This window comes from Hylobates moloch, unplaced genomic scaffold, assembly GCF_009828535.3.
Source record: "Hylobates moloch isolate HMO894 unplaced genomic scaffold, HMol_V3 SCAFFOLD_1, whole genome shotgun sequence".
NCBI lineage: Eukaryota > Metazoa > Chordata > Mammalia > Primates > Hylobatidae > Hylobates > Hylobates moloch.
In genome coordinates, this window is record NW_026652276.1 from 145,351,050 (window position 1) to 145,372,954 (window position 21,905).

The 21,905-nt window shown below is 38.6% G+C and overlaps 1 protein-coding gene across 2 annotated transcripts in view; it reads right to left on the reverse strand.

Moving 5' to 3' along the window:
* Window positions 1-740: 740 nt before the first annotated feature.
* Window positions 741-21,905, reverse strand: part of FAM221A (family with sequence similarity 221 member A) — a 30,317-nt gene continuing 9,152 nt past the window's right edge. For both annotated transcript variants that reach the window (XM_032759266.2, XM_032759247.2), the window contains 5 exons: window positions 21,681-21,871; window positions 19,567-19,773; window positions 12,829-12,936; window positions 10,281-10,363; window positions 741-897 (listed from right to left, as the gene is read on the reverse strand). In XM_032759266.2, the coding sequence (XP_032615157.1) occupies window positions 829-897; window positions 10,281-10,363; window positions 12,829-12,936; window positions 19,567-19,773; window positions 21,681-21,871 (658 nt within the window). In that variant the 3' untranslated portion in view covers window positions 741-828. The remainder of the gene's footprint in view (window positions 898-10,280; window positions 10,364-12,828; window positions 12,937-19,566; window positions 19,774-21,680; window positions 21,872-21,905) is intronic.

The following is a 21,905-nucleotide window of genomic DNA, read 5'->3' on the forward strand; positions in this document are numbered from 1 at the left end:
CCCCAACATCTTTGGGCTGCATATGTATGATACAGTGGGGTTCCAGTGGGCATCCCAAGCCACAGTGTCAGAAGATCCCTGCAGAAGGAAGCAAGAGAGCCGTGACATGCGCCCAAGACAAGATGCCATCAAATGGCTTACGCTATCAGAAGCCTGCTGGAAAGTGTTCCACAGCAGTAATGGAGTGAGAAACGGGGCCAAGAGGATTTGCAGTGGCACACAAGATGTGTCCAGTACAGTAATAGACAATGGGTAGTTGACAACACAGCTTAAAAATCAGTAGATATCTTCGGCCTGAGAAAGATGATTGAAAAAAAATCAGTAACATCACTAGAAAATGGTTGTATAATTTTGATACATTTTTTATTGAAAAACATAACATTACAAAGTTTGAAAAATAAAAAAATTAATGATTTTAACTTTTTTTGTTTGTTTTGTTTTCTTGTTTTTAACTTACTATTTTGAATGACAAAAAAATGGCTCATATATTTGTCCAAAACCCTTGATAATATCTTTAATTTTTTAAATACCTGAAACAGTTAAATTATTATGTACTAAAAATATTTACTGTACTCTCAGACAGACTCATATAAAATAACTTCATTTGTCAGGAGAGAGAAAAGTACATACAAAGTAGTAAATTATGAGTTTTGACAAAAGTAATAGGCATTTTTAGTTATTTAAATAAATTAAGGAAACATCCCAAAAGACATTTATACAGTATAAAAAAAAAAAGTAAATAATTTCAGGAAAAATAAACTGTATTATTACATTTAAATAAACATGAAAAAGGTACTTGAATGATGGTTTTAATTTCTCCAGTAGTCTTCATGAAGGTTTTGTAGCTGATGGCAATGGAGCTTTTCCTTTCCACTTAGCAGCCTTTTCCATTTTCATCTGTAAATTTAACATATTTATTGATATAATAACTTGTAAACCATTCTAAAGAAAAAAACTTGCAGAAAACTCATTCAGATTCATGTCACAGCCATTCCACAGTTATTAAGCTGCTAAATACTAAAGCCAAAATCTGTTAAAAGGACATAATTACACATTTGCAAATGGTTTTATTTTAATTTTACAGAAGCATTTTAATAAAAGTAACATATGAATATTGCTTTAGAGAAAAAAATTAATTTCAATTGCCACTAAAATTACAAGTGCTTAAAATGACTAAACTTACATCCAGCCTATGCACATTCCCTGCAGAGTTACAAATGCACCCAATCCAGCTGGATTCTCTCTGGAACGTGGACTGCTTTAAGGATAGTTTTCTATAATTCTGGTTTCTATATTCCCACAGTTACCTTTCTGAAAGTCTTTTCCTCCTCCATTGTAGTTAAAGCAAAAAAGCAGCACACATACCCTAAGCAGTGGCATTCTAACTTTTGAGACACAGAGACCTTTTCCATGGGATTAAAGACCCCGGAGAACACAAATCCAACCTGCCTCTTACTCACCACCACTCACATTCACACACATCAATTTCCAGAGGCGACCCCACTGCCTTACCCCTGCAAGAGAAGGGGAGAGCAAGTCAGGGTCTCTGACCTTCTGAACTGACAGGAATAATATCAAGAAACCAGGAAAGACCTGGAAAAACCAGTCTATCCAATCCCTTCAAACTGCAAGTAATAAAAGTTTCCAATCATAAAACCAGATTAATCTAACCTCTGTCTCCTCCATATTTATTCCCTCTCTTGCCTCTTTGAGTTGGGTTGGGAACCTCATTCAGACAGCATACACTCATATCATTCCTGCAAACCGTATCAAACAACAGGTCATCTGAAGGACCCCCAAAAATACCCTATTCTAGAGCAAAAATTATAGGTTTTGATGTCAAATAGAAGAGAATGTGAATCCTACTTCTACCATTTATTAAGCATTTGGGGCAATTTATTTAACAATTTTACATTTGTAAAAAAATGTCATAGTAATAGCTACTCCTCAGGGTTGTTCTAAAGCTGTAAATAATATATATAAAGATCTACGCACTTATGCACTCGATAAATGCTAGACCCTTTTCCTCACTCATTTAAAGCCAAGTGCTAGATTTGTAGGAACATAAATTTTTAAGAAGCAAAGATGCTAAAATACAAACAAAAGCCAAAGCAGTGTTTGTCATTTGAAATAGTAGGTAGCAAATACATCCATCAACCACCTAGTCTTTTTTTTTTCTTTTTGAGACAAAGTCTTGCTCTGTGCCACTGCACTCCAGCCTGGGCGACAGAGCAAGAGTAGGTAGCAAATACATCCATCAACCACCTAGTCTTTTTTTTTTTCTTTTTGAGACAAAGTCTTGCTCTGTCGCCCAGGCTGGAGTGCAGTGGCACAATCTCAGCTCACTGCAACCTCCACTTCCTAGGTTCAAGTAATTCTCCTGCCTCAGCCTCCCAAGTAGCTGGGATTACAGGCACGCACCATCACACCCAGCTAATTTTTGTATTTTTAGTAGAGACAGGGTTTCACCATGTTCACCAGGCTGGTCTTGAACTCCTGACCTCAAGTGATCCGCCCACCTTGGCCTACCGAAGTGCTGGAATTACAGGCGTGAGCCACCACACCCAGCAAACCATCTAGCGTCTTAAAAGCAAAGATACCTCCTCCTCTTTTTTTTTGTTTTTTATTTTGTTTTGTTTTGTTTTTTTAAATTTCCTGGCAGGAATACAGTGCTTTGCACCTAGTAGACTTTTGATATTTGTTTCCTTAATAAAATTCTCCTTTCTTGGGGGAAAAGAGACCAAGAGTCATCCACAGCAGAAGAAAATAACTTGAACTGATACATAAAAGCAACTTTTCAACAGTATCTAAAAGCAGCTGGTAAACTATGTTACCACAAAGGCCTCACTTGTCAAAGCCGACTTAACACTCATCATAGATTCTTCCCTGCCAGATGTTACCAATGATTAGCAAAGAATGCAAGCAGAAACCAGATACACACATGGCATTGCTCTTGCGAGAGGCTCTGAACCATCAGACACACAGCTTCCTAATCATGAAAACGGTTTTGGAGTAAAAGATGACTACTAATAGCACATATGGTCCATGTCACCTCAGAGGAAGTTATTTAGGTATAGGCGTCTTAGTTTTTATACTCCATTAATCACACATGGTGGAGAGTTTATAAGCTGTATCTCATAAATCTATAAATCACAGAGGCTAGAAAGTTATAAACTACATCTCGTAAATCCACAAATTCCAGGTTTGTTTATGTCAAGTAATCTTTTATTTTTTTCCCCCGAGACAGAGTGTTGCTCTGTCGCCCAGGCTGGAGTGCAGTAGCGCGATCTCAGCTCACTGCAATCTTGCCTCCTGGGTTCAAGCAATTCTCCTGCCTCGGCCTCCTGAGTAGCTGGGATTACAGGCACATGCCACCATGCCCAGCTAAGTGTGTGTGTGTGTGTGTGTGTGTCTGTGTGTGTCTGTGTGTGTGTGTGTGTGTGTGCGTTTAGTAGAGATGGGGTTTCACCGTGTTGGCCAGGCTGGTCTCAAACTCCTGACCTCATAATCCGCCCACCTATGCCTCCCAAAGTGCTGGGATTACAGGCATAATAATTACAGGCATAATACACCCGGCCTATAATAAGCAATCTTGACAGGCCAGGTATATCCTTTAAAACATTCACAAATAAGAATTCCTCTCCTTATCTTCTCACAAGCAAACACCATTGGCATGTTTTCAAGGCAGCCAAAACTCCAGGCTTCTGGAGAAGGGATGGAAGGAATTCTAGAACCTAGTCTCCCATAAGCCTGTGCGGAAAAACTAAAACTTGGCTGTGCGTGTGTGTGTGTGTTCCAAGAATGAAGAGTGATTTGATTATAAGTTTATACCCTGATGCTGCTGCAAAAGCTGCCTTTTCTTCCATCACTCTGACCATTTCATCTGCCTCGCTGACATCCTACCACAACGCTTTCCCCTTGCTATGGTCTGAATGTTTTTGCCCCCCAAAATTCATGTTGAAATCCTAATCTCCAGTGCAGCGGTATTAGGAGATGGGCCCTGTGGACAGTGATTAGATCGTGAGTGCAGAGCCCTCATGAATGGGATAAGTGCCCTTAGAAAAGAGGCCTCAAGACCCATCATGGCTCTTTTACCATATGAGGACACAGCAAGATGCTATCTGCCGACCAGGAAGCAGGCCTCCACGAGACACCAAATCTGCTGGCACCTTGATCTTAGACTTCTTAGTCTCTGAAACTGTGAGCAATAAATTTCTATTGTTTATAATCCACCCAGCTTTACTGTATTTTGTTACAGCAGACCAAACAGACTAAGACACCCTTAGACCAGAGCTTTTGAAATCTGCGGTGATGCACATAACAATATTAACTTTAAATGTAAATGGGCTAAATGCGCCAATTAAAAGACACAGACTGGCAAATTGGATAAGGAGTCAAGACCCATCAGTGTGCTGTATTCAGGAAACCCATCTCACGTGCAGAGACACACATAGACTCAAAATAAAGGGATGGAGGAAGATCTATCAAGCAAATGGAAAACAAAAAAAGGCAGGGGTTGCAATCCTAGTCTCTGATAAAATAGACTTTGAACCAACAAAGATCAAAAGAGACAAAGAAGGCCATTACATAATGGTAAAGGGATCAATTCAACAAGAAGAGCTAACTATCCTAAATATATATGCACCCAATACAGGAGCACCCAGATTCATAAAGCAAGTCCTGAGTGACCTACAAAGAGACTTAGACTCCCATACAATAATAATGGGAGATTTTCACACCCCACTGTCAACATTAGACAGATCAGCGAGACAGAAAGTTAACAAGGATACCCAGGAATTGAACTCAGCTCTGCACCAAGCAGACCTAATAGACATCTACAGAACTCTCCACCCCAAATCAACAGAATATACATTTTTTTCAGCACCACAACACACCTATTCCAAAATTGACCACATAGTTGGAAGTAAAGCTCTCCTCAGCAAATGTAAAAGAACAGAAATTATAACAAACTGTCTCTCAGACCACAGTGCAATCAAACTACAACTCAGGATTAAGAAACTCACTCAAAACCGCTCAACTACATGGAAACTGAACAACCTGCTCCTGAATGACTATTGGGTACATAATGAAATGAAGGCAGAAATAAAGATGTTCCTTGAAACCAACGAGAACAAAGACACAACATACCAGAATCTCTGGGACACATTCAAAGCAGTGTGTAGAGGGAAATTTATAGCACTAAATGCCCACAAGAGAAAGCAGGAAAGATCCAAAATTGACACGCTAACATCACAATTAAAAGAACTAGAAAAGCAAGAGCAAACACATTCAAAAGCTAGCAGAAGGCAAGAAGTAACTAAAATCAGAGCAGAACTGAAGGAAATAGAGACACAAAAAACCCTTCAAAAAATTCATGAATCCAGGAGCCGGTTTTTTGAAAAGATCAACAAAATTGATAGACCGCTAGCAAGACTAATAAAGAAGAAAAGAGAGAAGAATCAAATAGACGCAATAAAAAATGATAAAGGGGATATCAACACCGATCCCACATAAATACAATCTACCATCAGAGAATACTACAAACACCTCTGTGCAAATAAACTAGAAAATCTAGAAGAAATGGATAAATTCCTCAACAAATACATCCTCCCAAGACTAAACCAGGAAGAAGTTGAATCTCTGAATAAACCAATAATAGGCTCTGAAATTGTGGCAATAATCAATAGCTTACCAACCAAAAAGAGTCCAGGACCTGATGGATTCACAGCCAAATTCTACCAGAGGTACAAGGAGGAACTGGTACCATTCCTTCTGAAACTATTCCAATCCATAGAAAAAGAGGGAATCCTCCCTAACACATTTTATGAGGCCAGCATCATCCTGAGACCAAAGCCTGGCAGAGATACAACCAAAAAAGAGAATTTCAGACCAATACCCTTGATGAACATTGATGCAAAAATCCTCAATAAAATACTGGCAAACCGAATCCAGCAGCACATCAAAAAGCTTATACACCATGATCAAGTGGGCTTCATCCCTGGGATGCAAGGCTGGTTCAGCATACACAAATCAATAAATGTAATCCAGCATATAAACAGAACCAAAGACAAAAACCACATGATTATCTCAATAGATGCAGAAAAGGCCTTTGACAAAATTCAATAACCCTTCATGCTAAAAACTCTCAATAAATTAGGTATTAATGGGATGTATCTCAAAATAATAAGAGCTATCTATGACAAACCCACAGCCAATATCATACTGAATGGGCAAAAACTGGAAGCATTCCCTTTGAAAACTGGCACAAGACAGGGATGCCCTCTCTCACCACTCCTATTCAACATAGTGTTGGACGTTCTGGCCAGGGCAATCAGGCAGGAGAAGAAAATAAAGGGTATTCAATTAGGAAAAGAGGAAGTCAAATTGTCCCTGTTTCCAGATGACATGATTGTATATCTAGAAAACCCCATTGTCTCAGCCCAAAATCTCCTCAAGCTGATAAGCAACTTCAGCAAAGTCTCAGGATACAAAATCAATGTACAAAAATCACAAGCATTCTTGTACACCAATCACAGACAAACAGAGAGCCAAATCATGAGTATACTCCCATTCACAATTGCTTCAAAGAGAATAAAATACCTAGGAATCTAACTTACAAGGGAAGTGAAGGACGTCTTCAAGGAGAACTACAAACCACTGCTCAATGAAATAAAAGAGGATACAAACAAATGGAAGAACATTCCATGCTCATGGGTTGGAAGAATCAATATCGTGAAAATGGCCATACTGCCCAAGGTAATTTATAGATTCAACGCCATCCCCATCAAGCTACCAATGACTTTCTTCACAGAATTGGAAAAAACTACTTTAAAGTTCATATGGAACCAAAAAAGAGCCCGCATCGCCAAGTCAATCCTAACCCAAAAGAACAAGGCTGGAGGCATCACGCTACCTGACTTCAAACTATACTGCGAGGCTACAGTAACCAAAACAGCATGGTACTGGTACCACAACAGAGATAGAGATCAATGGAACAGAACAGAGCCCTCAGAAATAATGCCACATATCTACAACTATCTGATCTTTGACAAACCTGACAAAAACAAGCAATGGGGAAAGGATTCCCTATTTAATAAATGGTGCTGGGAAAACTGGCTAGCCATATGGAGAAAGCTGAAACTGGATCCCTTCCTTACACCTTATACGAAAATTAATTCAAGATGGATTAAAGACTTAAATGTTAGACCTAAAACCATAAAAATCCTACAAGAAAACCTAGGCAATACCATTCAGGACATAGGCATGGGCAAGGACTTCATGTCTAAAACACCAAAAGCAATGGCAACAAAAGCCAAAATTGACAAACGGGATCTCATTAAACTAAAGAGCTTCTGCACAGCAAAAGAAACTACCATCAGAGTGAACAGGCAACCTACAAAATGGGAGAAAATTTTCGCAACCCACTCATCTGACAAAGGGCTAATATCCAGAATCTACAATGAACTCAAACAAATTTACAAGAAAACAACAAACCCCATCAAAAAGTGGGCAAAGGACATGAACAGACACTTCTCAAAAGAAGACATTTATGCAGCCAAAAAACACATGAAAAAATGCTCATCATCACTGGCCATCAGAGAAATGCAAATCAAAACCACAATGAGATACCATCTCACACCAGTTAGAATGGCCATCATTAAAAAGTCAGGAAACAACAGGTGCTGGAGAGGATGTGGAGAAATAGGAACACTTTTACACTGTTGGTGGGACTGTAAACTAGTTCAACCATTGTGGAAGTCAGTGTGGCGATTCCTCAGGGATCTAGAACTAGAAATACCATTTGACCCAGCCATCCCATTACTGGTTATATACCCAAAGGACTATAAATCATGCTGCTATAAAGACACATGCACACATATGTTTATTGCGGCACTATTCACAATAGCAAAGAGTTGGAACCAACCCAAATGTCCAACAACGATAGACTGGATTAAGAAAATGTGGCACATATACACCATGGAATACTATGCAGCCATAAAAAATGATGAGTTCATGTCCTTTGTAGGGACATGGATGAAACTGGAAACCATCATTCTCAGTAAACTATCACAAGGACAAAAAACCAAACACCACATGTTCTCACTCATAGGTGGGAATTGAACAATGAGAACACATGGACACAGGAAGGGGAACATCACACTCCGGGGACTGTTGTGGGGTGGGGGGAGGGGGGAGGGACAGCATTAGGAGATATACCTAATGCTAAATGACGAGTTACTGGGTGCAGCACATCAACATGGCACATGGATACATATGTAACAAACCTGCACATTGTGCACATGTACCCTAAAACTTAAAGTATAATAATAATAATAATAAAAAGAAAAAAAAAGAAATCTGCGGTGATGGAAATGCCTTGTGCTATCCAGTAAGGAAGCTGCTAGCCACATGTGGCTACTAAGCACTTGAAATGTGGCTAGTGTGACTGAGGAAATAAACATTAACTTTTTAAAATTTAAATTTAGCCTTATAGAGCCCCATATGGGGAGTGACTAAAGCATGGATATAGAATGTTGCCATCACTGCAAAAAGCTCTATTTTCTGTCTCTGACTTAAATCCTGTCCTCTCCCCTTCGACTTCAAAATTCTTAAGCTATCCTGTCTCCAACTTACTTCCTGAATTTACTTAATGCTCAGCTTTTTCCACACTTTCACTTACTCAACAAGCTCTTGTCTAAGAGTCATATAGAATACGACAAAAAGTGGCAGGAGTATCTTTACTTTTGTGGAGTTTATTACCTGGCTGGAGAGATAATGATGCCCACAAAACGACAACCCTAAAGAAAGTACTTGCAGCCATATGGCTGAAATACTATTCCCCACACCTCATTAAGCCAACATTCTTTCATCTAGTAAAACATAAAAACAAAATAAAACTCTCAAATATGAACATGGCCATGAAACATATCAAAAGTATAAGAAGTTGACATGTATGAAAGTATCGATTATATTTGTGTTAACTTTTTTCAATTTTCCATAAATTCATAATTCACTAAAAACCTATTACACACGAAGCACTGTGCTAGGTGCTAGGGAAAATGCAAAAATGAATAAAACACTATGCTTATCTCCAAGGCATTTACACACTGGTGAACTGAGTCACTATTAAAGCTGTGAACACATCAAGACTTCACTTGTTGAGCCCTGGAAATTGTTAAAATATGTTTATGTTTAATGTTCTGTTTCTTAAAGAATATTGGGTAATTTTTTTTTTAGATGGAGTTTCACTGTCACCCAGGCTGGAGTGCAGTGGCACAATCTTGGCTCACTGCAATCTCTGCCTCCCAGGTTCAAGCGATTCTCCTGCCTCAGCCTCCCAAATAGCTGGGATTACAGGCATACACCACCATGCCTGACTAATTTTTGTATTTTTTTTTAGTAGAGATGGGGTCTCGCCATGTTGGACAGCCTGGTCCCAAACTCCTAACCTCAGGTGATCCACCCGCCTCGGCCTCCCAAAATGCTGGGAACACAGGCGTGAGCCACTGTGCCCAGATGTATATTGGGTAATTTTAACGAGTCTGGATATACCTAAAAGCCTCTAAGAAGAATAAATAATACATATTAAGAATTCAAAATAGGCACCGGGTGCAGTGGCTCACGCCTGTAATCCCAGCACTTTGGGAGGCCGAGGTGGGAGGATCACAAGGTCAGGAGATCGAGACCATCCTGGCTAACATGGTGAAACTCTGTCTCTACTAAAAATACAAAAAATTAGCTGGGCGTGGTGGCGGGAGCCTGTAGTCCCAGCTACTCAGAGAGGCTGAGGCAGGAGAATGGCGTGAACCCGGGAGGCGGAGCTTGCAGTGAGCCGAGATTGCGCCACTGCACTCCAGCCTGGGCAACAGAGCAAGACTCTGCCTCAAAAAAAAAAAAAAAAAAAAAGAATTCAAAATATATTCAATCTTTATTTGGCAAATATTTTTAAATAAAAAATAAAGGTACATGTATAAAAAAAGGAATTCAAGATATATATAATTTACAAATCTGCTGATATTGATGTTTATTACTGACAATTTTATTTGCATATTTATCCAATCTTTATGGCCTTCATAAATCAACCAGTGTATTAAATATCATGTTATTCTTTAACCCTGTTTCTGTGTAAATTATTCTAATAAGCCTCAGGGCCTAACACCAACTGTAAGTAAAGACTTTATAAATTATTTTCAAGGATGTTCCACATTCAATGTATAATCGTTCTAGTGCTTTTGCTACAAGTAAATGCCTAATGCAAGTGGATTTCCTCGAAAACCTACCCTTTCCTGGTATTGTCTTTCAAAGAAAGCCGTATCAGCCTCTTCAGGTCTCCTTAACGAAGAAACTTGACTACTTGTACCTACTAAGAAGGAAAAAAAACCTAAGTAATGTATTTATATCATTACATATTCCCCTGAAATAAAAAAAAGAAAAGTTTTCTCCTGCTAGGTGATAATGTTTTATTTTTCAAACCAAAAATGGCCTAAATGAATAATTGGTCCTACTACCTAATTCTCTTTTAGAGAGAATGGCATCACAGGACAAAAGTGTTTTTCACTAGCAAACATTCTCCAAATATTCCACAGTTCATATTAAATAGCACCATATAGCTATTCCGTATAAGAGTACACTTAGTTTTGTCCAACTACTTTTTATATTTTATAACCAGAAATCCATGTTACACTTTGAGATAATACACAAAAGTAATTATTGAGACTTGGTATAGGCAGCCATAGTAATGACAGTACCTGCTTCAAAATCTTTCAAAACTGAACTATTTTATACATTTCTTATGGTACTCACTTTGTAAAATGGATCAAGCACTAATTTATATGCTGAAAGGAATTTTTTAAATTGCTTCAGTAGGAAAACATCTGGTTTTCTTGGTAGGCACCCCAAGAGCCTAATTTCATAGAAAAGTACACCTTCATTGCGAGTGAATGTCTTCACTGGGTCCCTTCATTTCCAAAGCAGACTAGCAACCTGAACACTTGTGCTTCTAGTTTCTAAAGCATATGAATTCAGCCTCAATCAGCAACATGTAACTCCAGACAATCACCACAGAGTACAGCTACAGTCTGTTGACTATCTTTGACAAAAGTCTTAGTGAGAAGAGTAAGAAGGGATTCTTAGAATAAGTGTTATCTACCCAATCCTCTGGAAACCCTGGATCATGTGGGACCATGTGAACCAAGCCTCTTCCAGACTCATCTACATTGAGTTGCATTATAATGGCATATTACCATTTATCTAGTAAAATTATATATCTTAACTCTTCAAAGGTGACTATCAGGCCAGGTGCAGTGATTCACGCCTGTAGTCCCAGCACTTTGGGAGGTGGAGGCAGGTGGATTGCTTGAGCTCAGGAGTTCGAGACCAGCCTGGGCAACATGACAAAACCCTGTCTCTACAAAAAATTCAAAATTTAGCTGGACATGGTGGTGCATTCCTGTAGTCCCAGCTACTCAGGAGGCTGAGGTGGGAGATCACTTGAGCCAGGGAGGCGGAGGTTGCAGTGAGCCACGATCACACCACTATACTCCAGCCTGGGTAACAGAGCAAGACTCTGTCTCAAAAAAAAAAAAAAAAAGGAAGAGGTGACTATCAGAAACAAACAACTGTCTGCTGTATTTGCTGAAAAAAATCTTTTGCCTTGGCCACTAATCACTGAGGGTCACTATACTGACTTAAAATCCAGCATGCCATGCCAGGAGCAGTGACATAGAGTTATAATCCCAGTGCTTTGGGAAGCTGAGGCAGGAGGATAGCTTGAGGCCAGGAGTTTGAGATCAGCCTAGTCAACATAGCAAGACCCTGCTGCTGCTGCTGCAAAAAAAAGTTTTTTTAATTACCCAGGTGTAGTGGCACACCTGTACTCCTAGCTACGTGGAAGGCTGAGGCAGGAAGATCACTTGAGCCCTGGAGTTCAAGGTAACAGTGAGCCATGGTCACACTACGGCACACCAGCTTGGACAACAGAGAGAGAACTTGTCTCAAAAAAAAAAAAAAAAAAAAATCCAGCATTGGTGTAACATTCACTAGCACTGAGGAACTCAGGCTTCCTCCTGTCTAATAAAGAAAAGCATTTAATTGACTGCACTTTCCTCTGTGTCTTGGCTGCCACTAAACTCAGTCAAAACTGAGGTTTAAACAAAGCAATTACATCAACCTCGAAAGCTGCCACAGCTGTGTCCTTTTCTTGGCTTCTTACTTCTATATATATTTTATCATTATGTACTAAGTTGTATGTTGTTTTTGCAAGCAGCCTTGAAATCCCTTGTGGGGAATGTCTAGGTGTATGAAAATACAGATAAAATTCTCATTTTAAAATATTCTAAAATACTAAATTTTAAATACCTAATAAGTCATACAAATTCATTCTTCTTGTTTTCAGTAAGGAAAATACAGAATACTGGTGCTTAAAAATGAATTCTACTTGCTCTTAATTTATAAATGATAAAACCCTGCTAACCTATTGTTATCACTGGATTATGCCTCTTTGGGAAAACCCAAAGGCAATTAGTCCGCCAGAGGGCCCTCTTATTCAAACACCAGAGCAACAGCATGTACCAGAACAAGGTTTAAAACTTCAAATTACAGTAGTATCAGAATCCTCGACATTCTCGGAGTTAGCTATTTTTCCCAATACAAAATGAAGTTGCTTGCTTTTTCTCAGTGTGTGGCTTACATAAAAGAAAGTAAAATGATAGCTTAACTTGAAGTTAAATTATCGTAATAATGAAAAAAGAGAGATGCCTAGAAAACAAATCAAAGCTCCGTATTCCAATTTACTACATCCAAAAACAGTTCTAAACTTCATTTCATTACCATCTGTTAATGTTCCTGGAGAAGAACTGGATGATGCTTGAAATGCTTTTAAGAATGGGTTGTCTACTGCCATAATGGGAGATTCTAAAAATTCAACTGAAGGTGCACCTGCGAAAACAATACATGGAGAATAAAAATTAAATATTTACAGGGATACAAACAAGTTATTACTTCTAATGTAAAATAAATTGGAACCTCAGCAGAATTATTAGAAATTCCTTCTATAAAAAAAAATTTAGACTAGGTGTAATGGCTCATGCCTGTAATCCCAACACTTTGGAAAGCCAAAGCAAGAGGATTACTTGAGGCCAGGAGTTCAAGACCAGTCTTGGCAACATAGGGAGACCCCCATCTCTACCACAAAAAAAAAAAAAAAAAAATACAAAAATTAGTTGGACATGGTGGTGTGTGCCTGTAGTCCTACCTACTTGGAAGGGTAAAGCAGGAAGATCACTTGAGCCCAGGAATTTGAGGCTGCAGTGAGCTATGATCACATCACTTCACTGGATCCGGCCTGGGCAACACAGTGAGACTCTTTTTATTTAGATTTTTGTCTGACATATAAAGTAAAAGCAAATGAATAAAAGTATTCTGCACATTTCTGAGAACTTTTTCACAGAAAAAAAAGAATATTATGTACCTATGTTAGCATAGAAGTTCAAAACCCTAATATATAATTGTTACAAAACACTATCAAAAGCAAGACATTCACAATAAGGAACCTCTGGCTGAAAAGGGTAGAATAAGTGTATTTTTACTCTATTCCTTACTAGGAAACCATCTAAAAACAAAGTAAGAAAAATAAAGAAGAAAGTACCTTCTTCAATGAAATGAGGAAACATCCACAACTCCAAACCATAAACTACAAAGACTAATTGCTAAATACATTGACTTTTGGACCGAGAGGAAGGAAGCTGCGGAGAAAATGTGTAGCTGCTCTATCTTCTTCACAAACCACCACCTTCCCCCAACACTGCTATCTCTATACCACAGGTGAAGAAAGTGAACTTTTGGTCCTAACTGGGTTAGAAGTTAGCCCCATCTTATAACATAAACAGTGTGGGACGATTGCTCTGTCTCTCCCCGCTCCTATCCCCAGTGGCTCCCATGGGGCATGTGGGAATATGGGAGAAGGGGCTCTGGCCCACGCAGGTCCTTGTGCTGCCCTCTGGCGGCTGCATGTGCTACTGATCTCAAATGCTCAACTTGTATTTAGTAAGTTGGTCTTTCAGCTTGATAGGGCCTGGTAGCCTCATGCTTGCTCCCACAGTAAGTATAGACTCCCTCAATACCTGGCACTTCCTCTATTGAGTCCCCCAGCTTAGGGGACCCACCTCCAGCTCTGCCCCCTGCTATGACAGATGGCATGACTGGCCCACTGACTCACAGGTCAGCTGCCTTCCCACACTCCCAGAGAGCTGGGAATTATGGACTCTTTCCACATCAAAAAAGAACCAAATTCCAGCAAGAGGTTTCCTCGGTCTAGGTATCTACATGGCTAAAAATCTGGAGTCCCTCGGCCCCTAGGTTCCTCTATACCTGAAATCAGAACAAAAACATCTTATGTTTCCTCTCCTTACTCTCACCTTTCTTCACCCCACCTTCTTTCATGGACCAAAAGGAAGAGGTTTTCTATCCCTATGAAATCATGTGTTACATAAGACATTTTGGTCAACAATGGACTGCATATACAATGGTGGCCCCATAAGATTAAAACAGAGCTGCCCTATAAAAGTGTAACATTTTATTTATTTATTTTGAGGCAAGGTCTCACTCTGTCACCCAGGCTGTAGGGCAACAGTGCCATCACAGCTCATTGCAACCTCTACATCCCAGGCTCAGGTGATCCTCTCACCTCAGCCCTCACCAAGTAGCTGGGATTACAGGCACACACACAATACCAGGCCCAGCTAATTTTTTGTATTTTTGTAGAGACAGGGTTTCGCCATGTTGCCCAGGCTGGTCTCAAACTTCTGGGCTCAAGCGATCTGCCTGCCTCAGCCTCCCAAAATGCTGGGATTACAGGCATGAGCCACTGCACACGGCCCATTTTATTTTTTATGCCATATTTTTACTGTACCTTTTCTATATTTAGAAAAATTTAGATATACAAATACTCACCATTGTGTTACAATTGTCTACAGCATTCAGTACAGCAGCATGATGAACAAGTTTGTTGCCTAGGAACAAAAGGCTATACCATGTAGCTAGGTGTGTAGTACGCTCTACCATCTAGGTTGATGTAAGTACACTCTATGACGTTCACATAACAAACATCAACTAACAATGCATTTTCCAGAATGTATCCCCATCGTTTAGTGGCACATGACTATACCTTGAAGATATTTAGTGTTAAAATACTAGAAGTCACTAAAGGGCAAAGATGCCAGCTACCACCATTATTTAGCATTGTTCTGGAAGTACTAGCCATTTTGGCTAGTCAAAAATAAGAAGAGTTATAAATATTGGAAAGGAAGAGGCAAAAACATTTTTATAAAATAAACTAAAAATTGAGTAAAAACTCTAAGTAATAAGAATGGTAACAAAAGCAATGAAACACTTTTGCTTTTTTACAAACAATAATCAGTAAGAAAATATAATGGAAGAAAAAATATCTCATGTATGATACCAATGAAAAAAAATTGACCAGGAATAGTGGCTCACACCTGTAATCCCAGCACTTTGGGAGGCCGAGGCAGGCAGATCACCTGAGGTCAGGAGTTCGAGACCAGCCTGGCCAACATGGTGAAACCACGCCTCTACCAAAAATGCAAAAATTAGCTTGGCATGGTGGCACACGCCTGTAATTCCAGCTACTCAGGAGGCTGAGGCAGGAGAATCACTTGAACCCAGGAGGCAGAGATTGCAGTGAGCCAAGATCGTGCCACTGCCCTCCAGCCTGGGAGACAGAGCAAGATTCCATCTCAAAAAAAATTAAATACCTAGAAATAAACTTAATAAGATTGTGCAAGACTTCTGGGAAAACAACTTCAGAATTCCACTTAGCTGCACAGATGACAAATAAATGAAAAGACGATATTTAAAAATATCAATTCTACATGGTGGCTCACACCTGTAGTCCCAGCTACTCAGGAGTCTGAGGTGGGAGGATTACTTGAGCTTAGGAGTTTGAGACGAACCTGAGCAACATAGTAAGACTTTGTCTCTAAAAAAATATATAAAATGTAAAATATTAGCCAGGCATAGTGGCATGCGTCCATAGTTACAGCTACTCGGGAGGTTGGGTGGGAGGACTGCTTGAGCCCAGGAGTTCAAGGCTGTAGTGAGCTATAATCATACTACCGCAGCCCGGCCTGGGAAACAAAGCAAAACCCCATCTTTAAAAAAAAAAATTATTTCTACATTCATCTACATATTCAAAGTGATCTCAATTAAAATAATAGAGTTTTTATACCTTAACAAAATGATGCCAAAGTTCCAAAAGAATTAAAACATAAGAATAGGTCGGGAGAATTCTGAAGCAATAAAATGAAGTCATAAATATTAACTAATTTATTTATTATAAAGCTGCAGTAATGAAAACAATATAGTAGCTGTACACAAATAGCCAACAATGTGGCAGACTAGGGAGCCCACAGAAATCTTCGGGTTGAATCCCACCCTGCTACTTCCTAGTTGAATAACACTGAGCAAGTTATTTTACTTCTCTGTGCTGCGTATCCTCATCTGTAAAATAGGAATAATAATCTAACTCATAGAGTTGTTGTTAGGATTAAGTGAAGTAATATATGTGATGTGGCTCAAACAACTGCTGGTAGTACAACGCTGCAGTCATCAAACACAATCATCATCATCATTATTTTTTGACACTGGTAGTTGGGTTTTCTTTAGCTGTTGTTTGAGCCTAACACAATTATGCACCCATAAAACTGCAAAAGAATTTACTTATGAAATTTAACAAGCTAGTTATAAAATTACCTAGAAGAGAAAATGCACAAAAATATCAAGACAATCTTGAAAACAATCACAAACAGGAGGAATTTACCATATCAAATATCATGACACACCAGGAAGCTATCATAAAAAATATATATTATATCAATATATAATATTGGCACAGGATAGACAAATGGGCCAATGGTACAAAATGGAGAATATGATAGAATATGGTAGAGTTTCCATGGAATACTATGCAGCCATAAAAAAGAATGAGTTCATGTACTTTGCAGGGACATGGATGAAGCTGGAAGCCATCATTCTCAGCAAACTAACGCAGGAACAGAAAACTAAACACCGCATGTTCTCACTCACAAGTGGGAGTTGAACAATGAGAACACATGGACACAAGGAGGGCAACATCACACACAGACGCCTGTCAGAGGGTGGGAGGTGAGTGGAGGGAGGTCATTAGGACAAATAGCTAATGCATGCAGGGCTTAAAACCTAGATGATGGGTTGACAGGTGCAGCAGATCACCATGGCACATGTATACCTAGGTAACAAACCTGCATGTTCTGCACACGTATCCCAGAACTTAAGGTAAAATAAAAATAAAGAATATGGTAGCGTTTCAGATGATTTGGGAAAGAATGGTGCTTGAATAACTGGCCATCAATTTAGACAAAAACTGAAGTTAGAAACGTCTACCTCATGCTTTCACAAAAAATAAATTACAGATATGTGAAAAAGCTAAACATAAAAAAGTATTAAAATGCAGGAGAATATATTTATAAAACTGAAATATGAAAGGCCTGTCTCCAAAATTTCTAAACTGCAAAGAAAAAAAAATTAAGTTAAGAGACAAATGACAGGTTGGGAGAAAATGTCTGCAAAATAAATAACAAAAAACAAATATACAGAATATATAAAAAGACTTCCTATAAGTCAATGATAAAAGATAAAAAAAAAAATGAGCAAGGGATATGAATAGGAAGTTCACAGAAAGTGAAATGGCCAATAAATATGAAAAGATCCCTATCTCACTAATAACCAAGGACATCAAATTGAAACAACAATAACAATTTTACACATCAGACTGGCAAAAAAATCAAGTTTAATAATATCAATGATTAGCCTAAATGTGAGGAAACAGGCAAGCTAAAGCATCAGTAGAGGAAGTAAAAACAAGCAGAGCATTTTTGGAGGACATTTTGGCAGAATGTATTAGAATTTTACAGGTTAACACGCTCCAATAGTTTTATTTCTCTGTATCTACCTTAGAGTCAAATTCATACAAGGATACAGTCAGACAAATTCAAAGATGGAAATCTAAATGCCATGAACAAGGAAATGATTAGATAAACTGCTTTATCTACAGTGTGGAATACCATACAGCAGTTAAAAAGAATGAAGTAGACTTGTGTGTCCTGACACAATAGGCCTTCACATTTTTCTAAGTTAAAAAAAAAAGTAAAGCCAGGTATGGTGATGCATGCCTGTAATCCCAGCTACTAGGAAGGCTGAGACTGGAGGATCGCTTGAACCCATGAGTTCAAACCTAGCCTACCACCATAGCAAGACCCTATCTCTTAAACAATAAATACAAATAATTTTTTAAAATTAAAACGTAAATTGTAAAATTGTATGTTAAAGAGAAAAATTAATTGATGATAGCAAATTACCCTCGGGGAAAGAATCAAACAAAGAGAAGTATTCAAGGGTGCTTTGCACTTACTTTGTTTTTTTTTTTTTCCACTTAATTTCTATTGTTTGAATCTTTTACAAGAAAATATACACTTGTATGGGCCTGGCATGGTGGCTCAAGCCTGTAATCCCAGCACTTTGGGAGGCTAAGGCGGGCAGATCACCTGAGGTCGGGAGTTTGAGACCAGCCTGACCAACATGGAGACACCCCATCTCTACTAAAAATACAAAATTAGCTGGGCATGGTGGTGCATGCCTGTAGTCCCAGCTACTTGGGAAGCTGAGGCAGGAGAATCGCTTGAACCCGGGAGGCGGAGGTTGTGGTGAGCCAAGATTGCGCCATTGCACTCCAGCCTGGGCAACAAGAGCAAAACTCCATCTCAAAAAAAAAAGAAAAGAAAAGAAAATATACACTTGTATTTATGTAATTTTTAAATGAAAAAATACATGCTTGTTGTAAAAAAGAAAAAAAAACTTACACACAAGTGTTTCAAGTGGACAGGGAACACATTCTGCTCCCCAGTCCCACTCAGCTCTCAGAAGGATCCATCTACCTTTAATAGTTTAGAATAGATCCTATTAAACTTTCCCTATATTATTTACAACATATATGTATGCAAGAAGATATATGTGTGTGCACACACATACATACATATTTTACTACAGAAGTGATTACATGTATAGACATGTATGTTCATATACACACATGAACATAAGCCTATTGTTTCCAAAATGAAATGAATAGCATAAGTTACATACAGTAGAGTAACAGGTAAACTATATCATATCAAATAAAATAAATATTATTCAGCTATTACAAACAATAGAGAGTGGATTCAAATTTGAGTACAAGTATTGGGATGGGAATGATCTCTGCCACGTGCTTTCTAAATTCTATAATGACAATACATGGTATAGTAGCAATAAAACCTCTTTTATGGATACTAAATAGGTCTGAAAAAATAAAAAATAAAATAAAAATCTTAAAAACCTCTTTTAAAAAATAAAAATCAAATGAGAGAATGTTTTCTGAAAGAAAAATACTATAAATTGCTTAACAACTACAAGGCTTCACTATTGTTAGCACACATAAAAACAACACGGTGGGCTCACATTTCATATAGTATCACTTACCAATCCCACTGTCATCTAACCGCATGTAGCCTTCCGCCAGCGAGCTGAAACCAGTTAATCCTCCCATGGCTGCATAAGGAACATCCTGTCCCACTGGTTTTCCCTGAGCCAATCTTTCTTGCTTAGTTTCCACTACTGTGTCATGGGCATATGCAGGCTGACCACAAGCACAAGTGAAGCAGCTATGGAATCCTGAACACTTGGAACCTGAATCAAGATGTAAAGGGAGTTAAATTCTTAAAGGTACTATGTTGTCTACCCTAAAGACACTTAGCCTGGCAAAAGCCAGCTGAATCTAGATCCTCTGGCCCCTGTAACTCTTACCTCCAGCCACTGAACTCCTTCCTAGCCACTGTTCTTACTTCTAAAACATGCTGAAGTAGTAACCAGATACAACACAGAAAAAAAAAAAAAAAAAACTGCAAAACACAACAAGGACTAAAAGAAATTGAAGAGCCAGGTAATGCAGACCCTCTCCTCAAAAACTGAATTATAAGCAGGCATGGCAGGGACAGCCCGGTGGCCAGGACCAGGTGAAGGGATAATGTAGAAATCTTCCTACAGATCAACTCCCCATAAAAGCCAAATTGGAAGGCCAACCTGTAGACACAGAAGGGGTGTAGTGGAATCTTGTTCAGCAATAAAAAGGAAAGAAGTATTGATATAGGCTACATGGATGAATCATGAAAACATTATGCTAAATGAAAGAAGCCAGTCACAAAAGACCACATATTCTATGATTCTATTTATATAAAATGTCCAGAAGAGGCAAATCCAGAAACAGAAAGTAGATTATGGGTTGTCTAGGGCTGGGGAGAGAGAAAAGTAAGGAATGACTCCAAGTGAATATGGAGTTTCTTTTTGGGGTGAGAAAAATGTTCTGAAATGTATTGTGCTGGTGGTTACACAACATTCATGATTATATATTAAAAATCATTAAACTGCACATTTTAAATAGGTTAATTGTATGACATATGAATTACGTCTTAACAAAGTTGGTCTATAAAAAGATCAAGCCATATTGTAACGGAGGCCAGAATATACCATTAGCAAAATCTTTACCCATTCACACCTCTGACGAACACATATGGGAACAGCCAGGCATGGTGGCTCACGCCTGGAATCCCAGCACTTTGGGAGGCCGAGGCGGGCAGATCACTTGAGGTCAGGGATTTGAGAACAGCCTGGCCAACATGGCAAAACCCCGTCTCTACTAAAAATACAAAAATTAGCCGGGCGTCATGGTGAGTGCCTATAATCTCAGCTACTTGGGAGGCTGAGGCAGGAGAATCATTTGAACCCTGGAGGCAGAGGTTGCAGTGAGCCGAGATGATACCACTATACTCCAGCCTGGGTGACAAGAGCAAAACTCCATTAAAAAAAAAAAAAAAAAAAATATATATATATATATATATATATATATATATATATATATATGAGAACCAAGGCATATAAATAAATCAGTTTTTTCCAACTACTTCCATATTCAGCCAATGAAACATTTATTCCTGCCACTGTCATTAAAAATGTTTTGTTACATACTTCATCATAAGATTTCAACTCAAACTACTATAAAAACAACTGGATTGACTATCTCCTGAAGGACACTAATGGACTAGCACTCTACCTATCAATGGATGATCCAGTGCAAGGGCAAAAGGGGTAGAGGTTGGAATTTGGGTACAGGTATTAAGGTAAGGGTGTTAGTGCATACAAAGCATTAAAATGATTGTGCTATGCTAATCTACCAGCAAACCATAAAAATTTTTTGACTTATAAAATGCTTTTTTAAAAAATATGAATAGAATTTAGTTGATTAAACTCTCATATTCAAAAATTTGAATCAGATCACATCTGGTAATTCTTTAAAATCCATTACTGTTACTTAAATTATCTGAACTACATGAGATGAGGGTTTATGATTATCAAGCTTAACTCTGAGTTCTTCCACAAAAATGAAATCTTAGAGTATCTATCCATTGAATTTTCCTTAGTTGTTCAATATTAACGCTATAACTGAATATTAACTCTACAACTAGTACAAAGGCACGTTAAATATTCAAGGAAGACATATAAACATTCTGAGTTTGTGTGTTTATAACAATATAACTCACATGTATTGCATGTAAAGCCTGGCGCAGCACTGTGCTGATCAGCAAAGTGTTTGCACCTGCAGCGAATGGGCTGGCTACCATTCAAGGGGACATAAAGGTAAGCCCTGCACTGGCAGCCAGTCACTTGGCAGGGCAGATCAATGGGGCGCTGCTGAGGAATCGTTTCCAAGTCAGTTTTATGTTGTTTATACCTAAAAAAGGAGAGAGAGAGAGAAATATAAACAC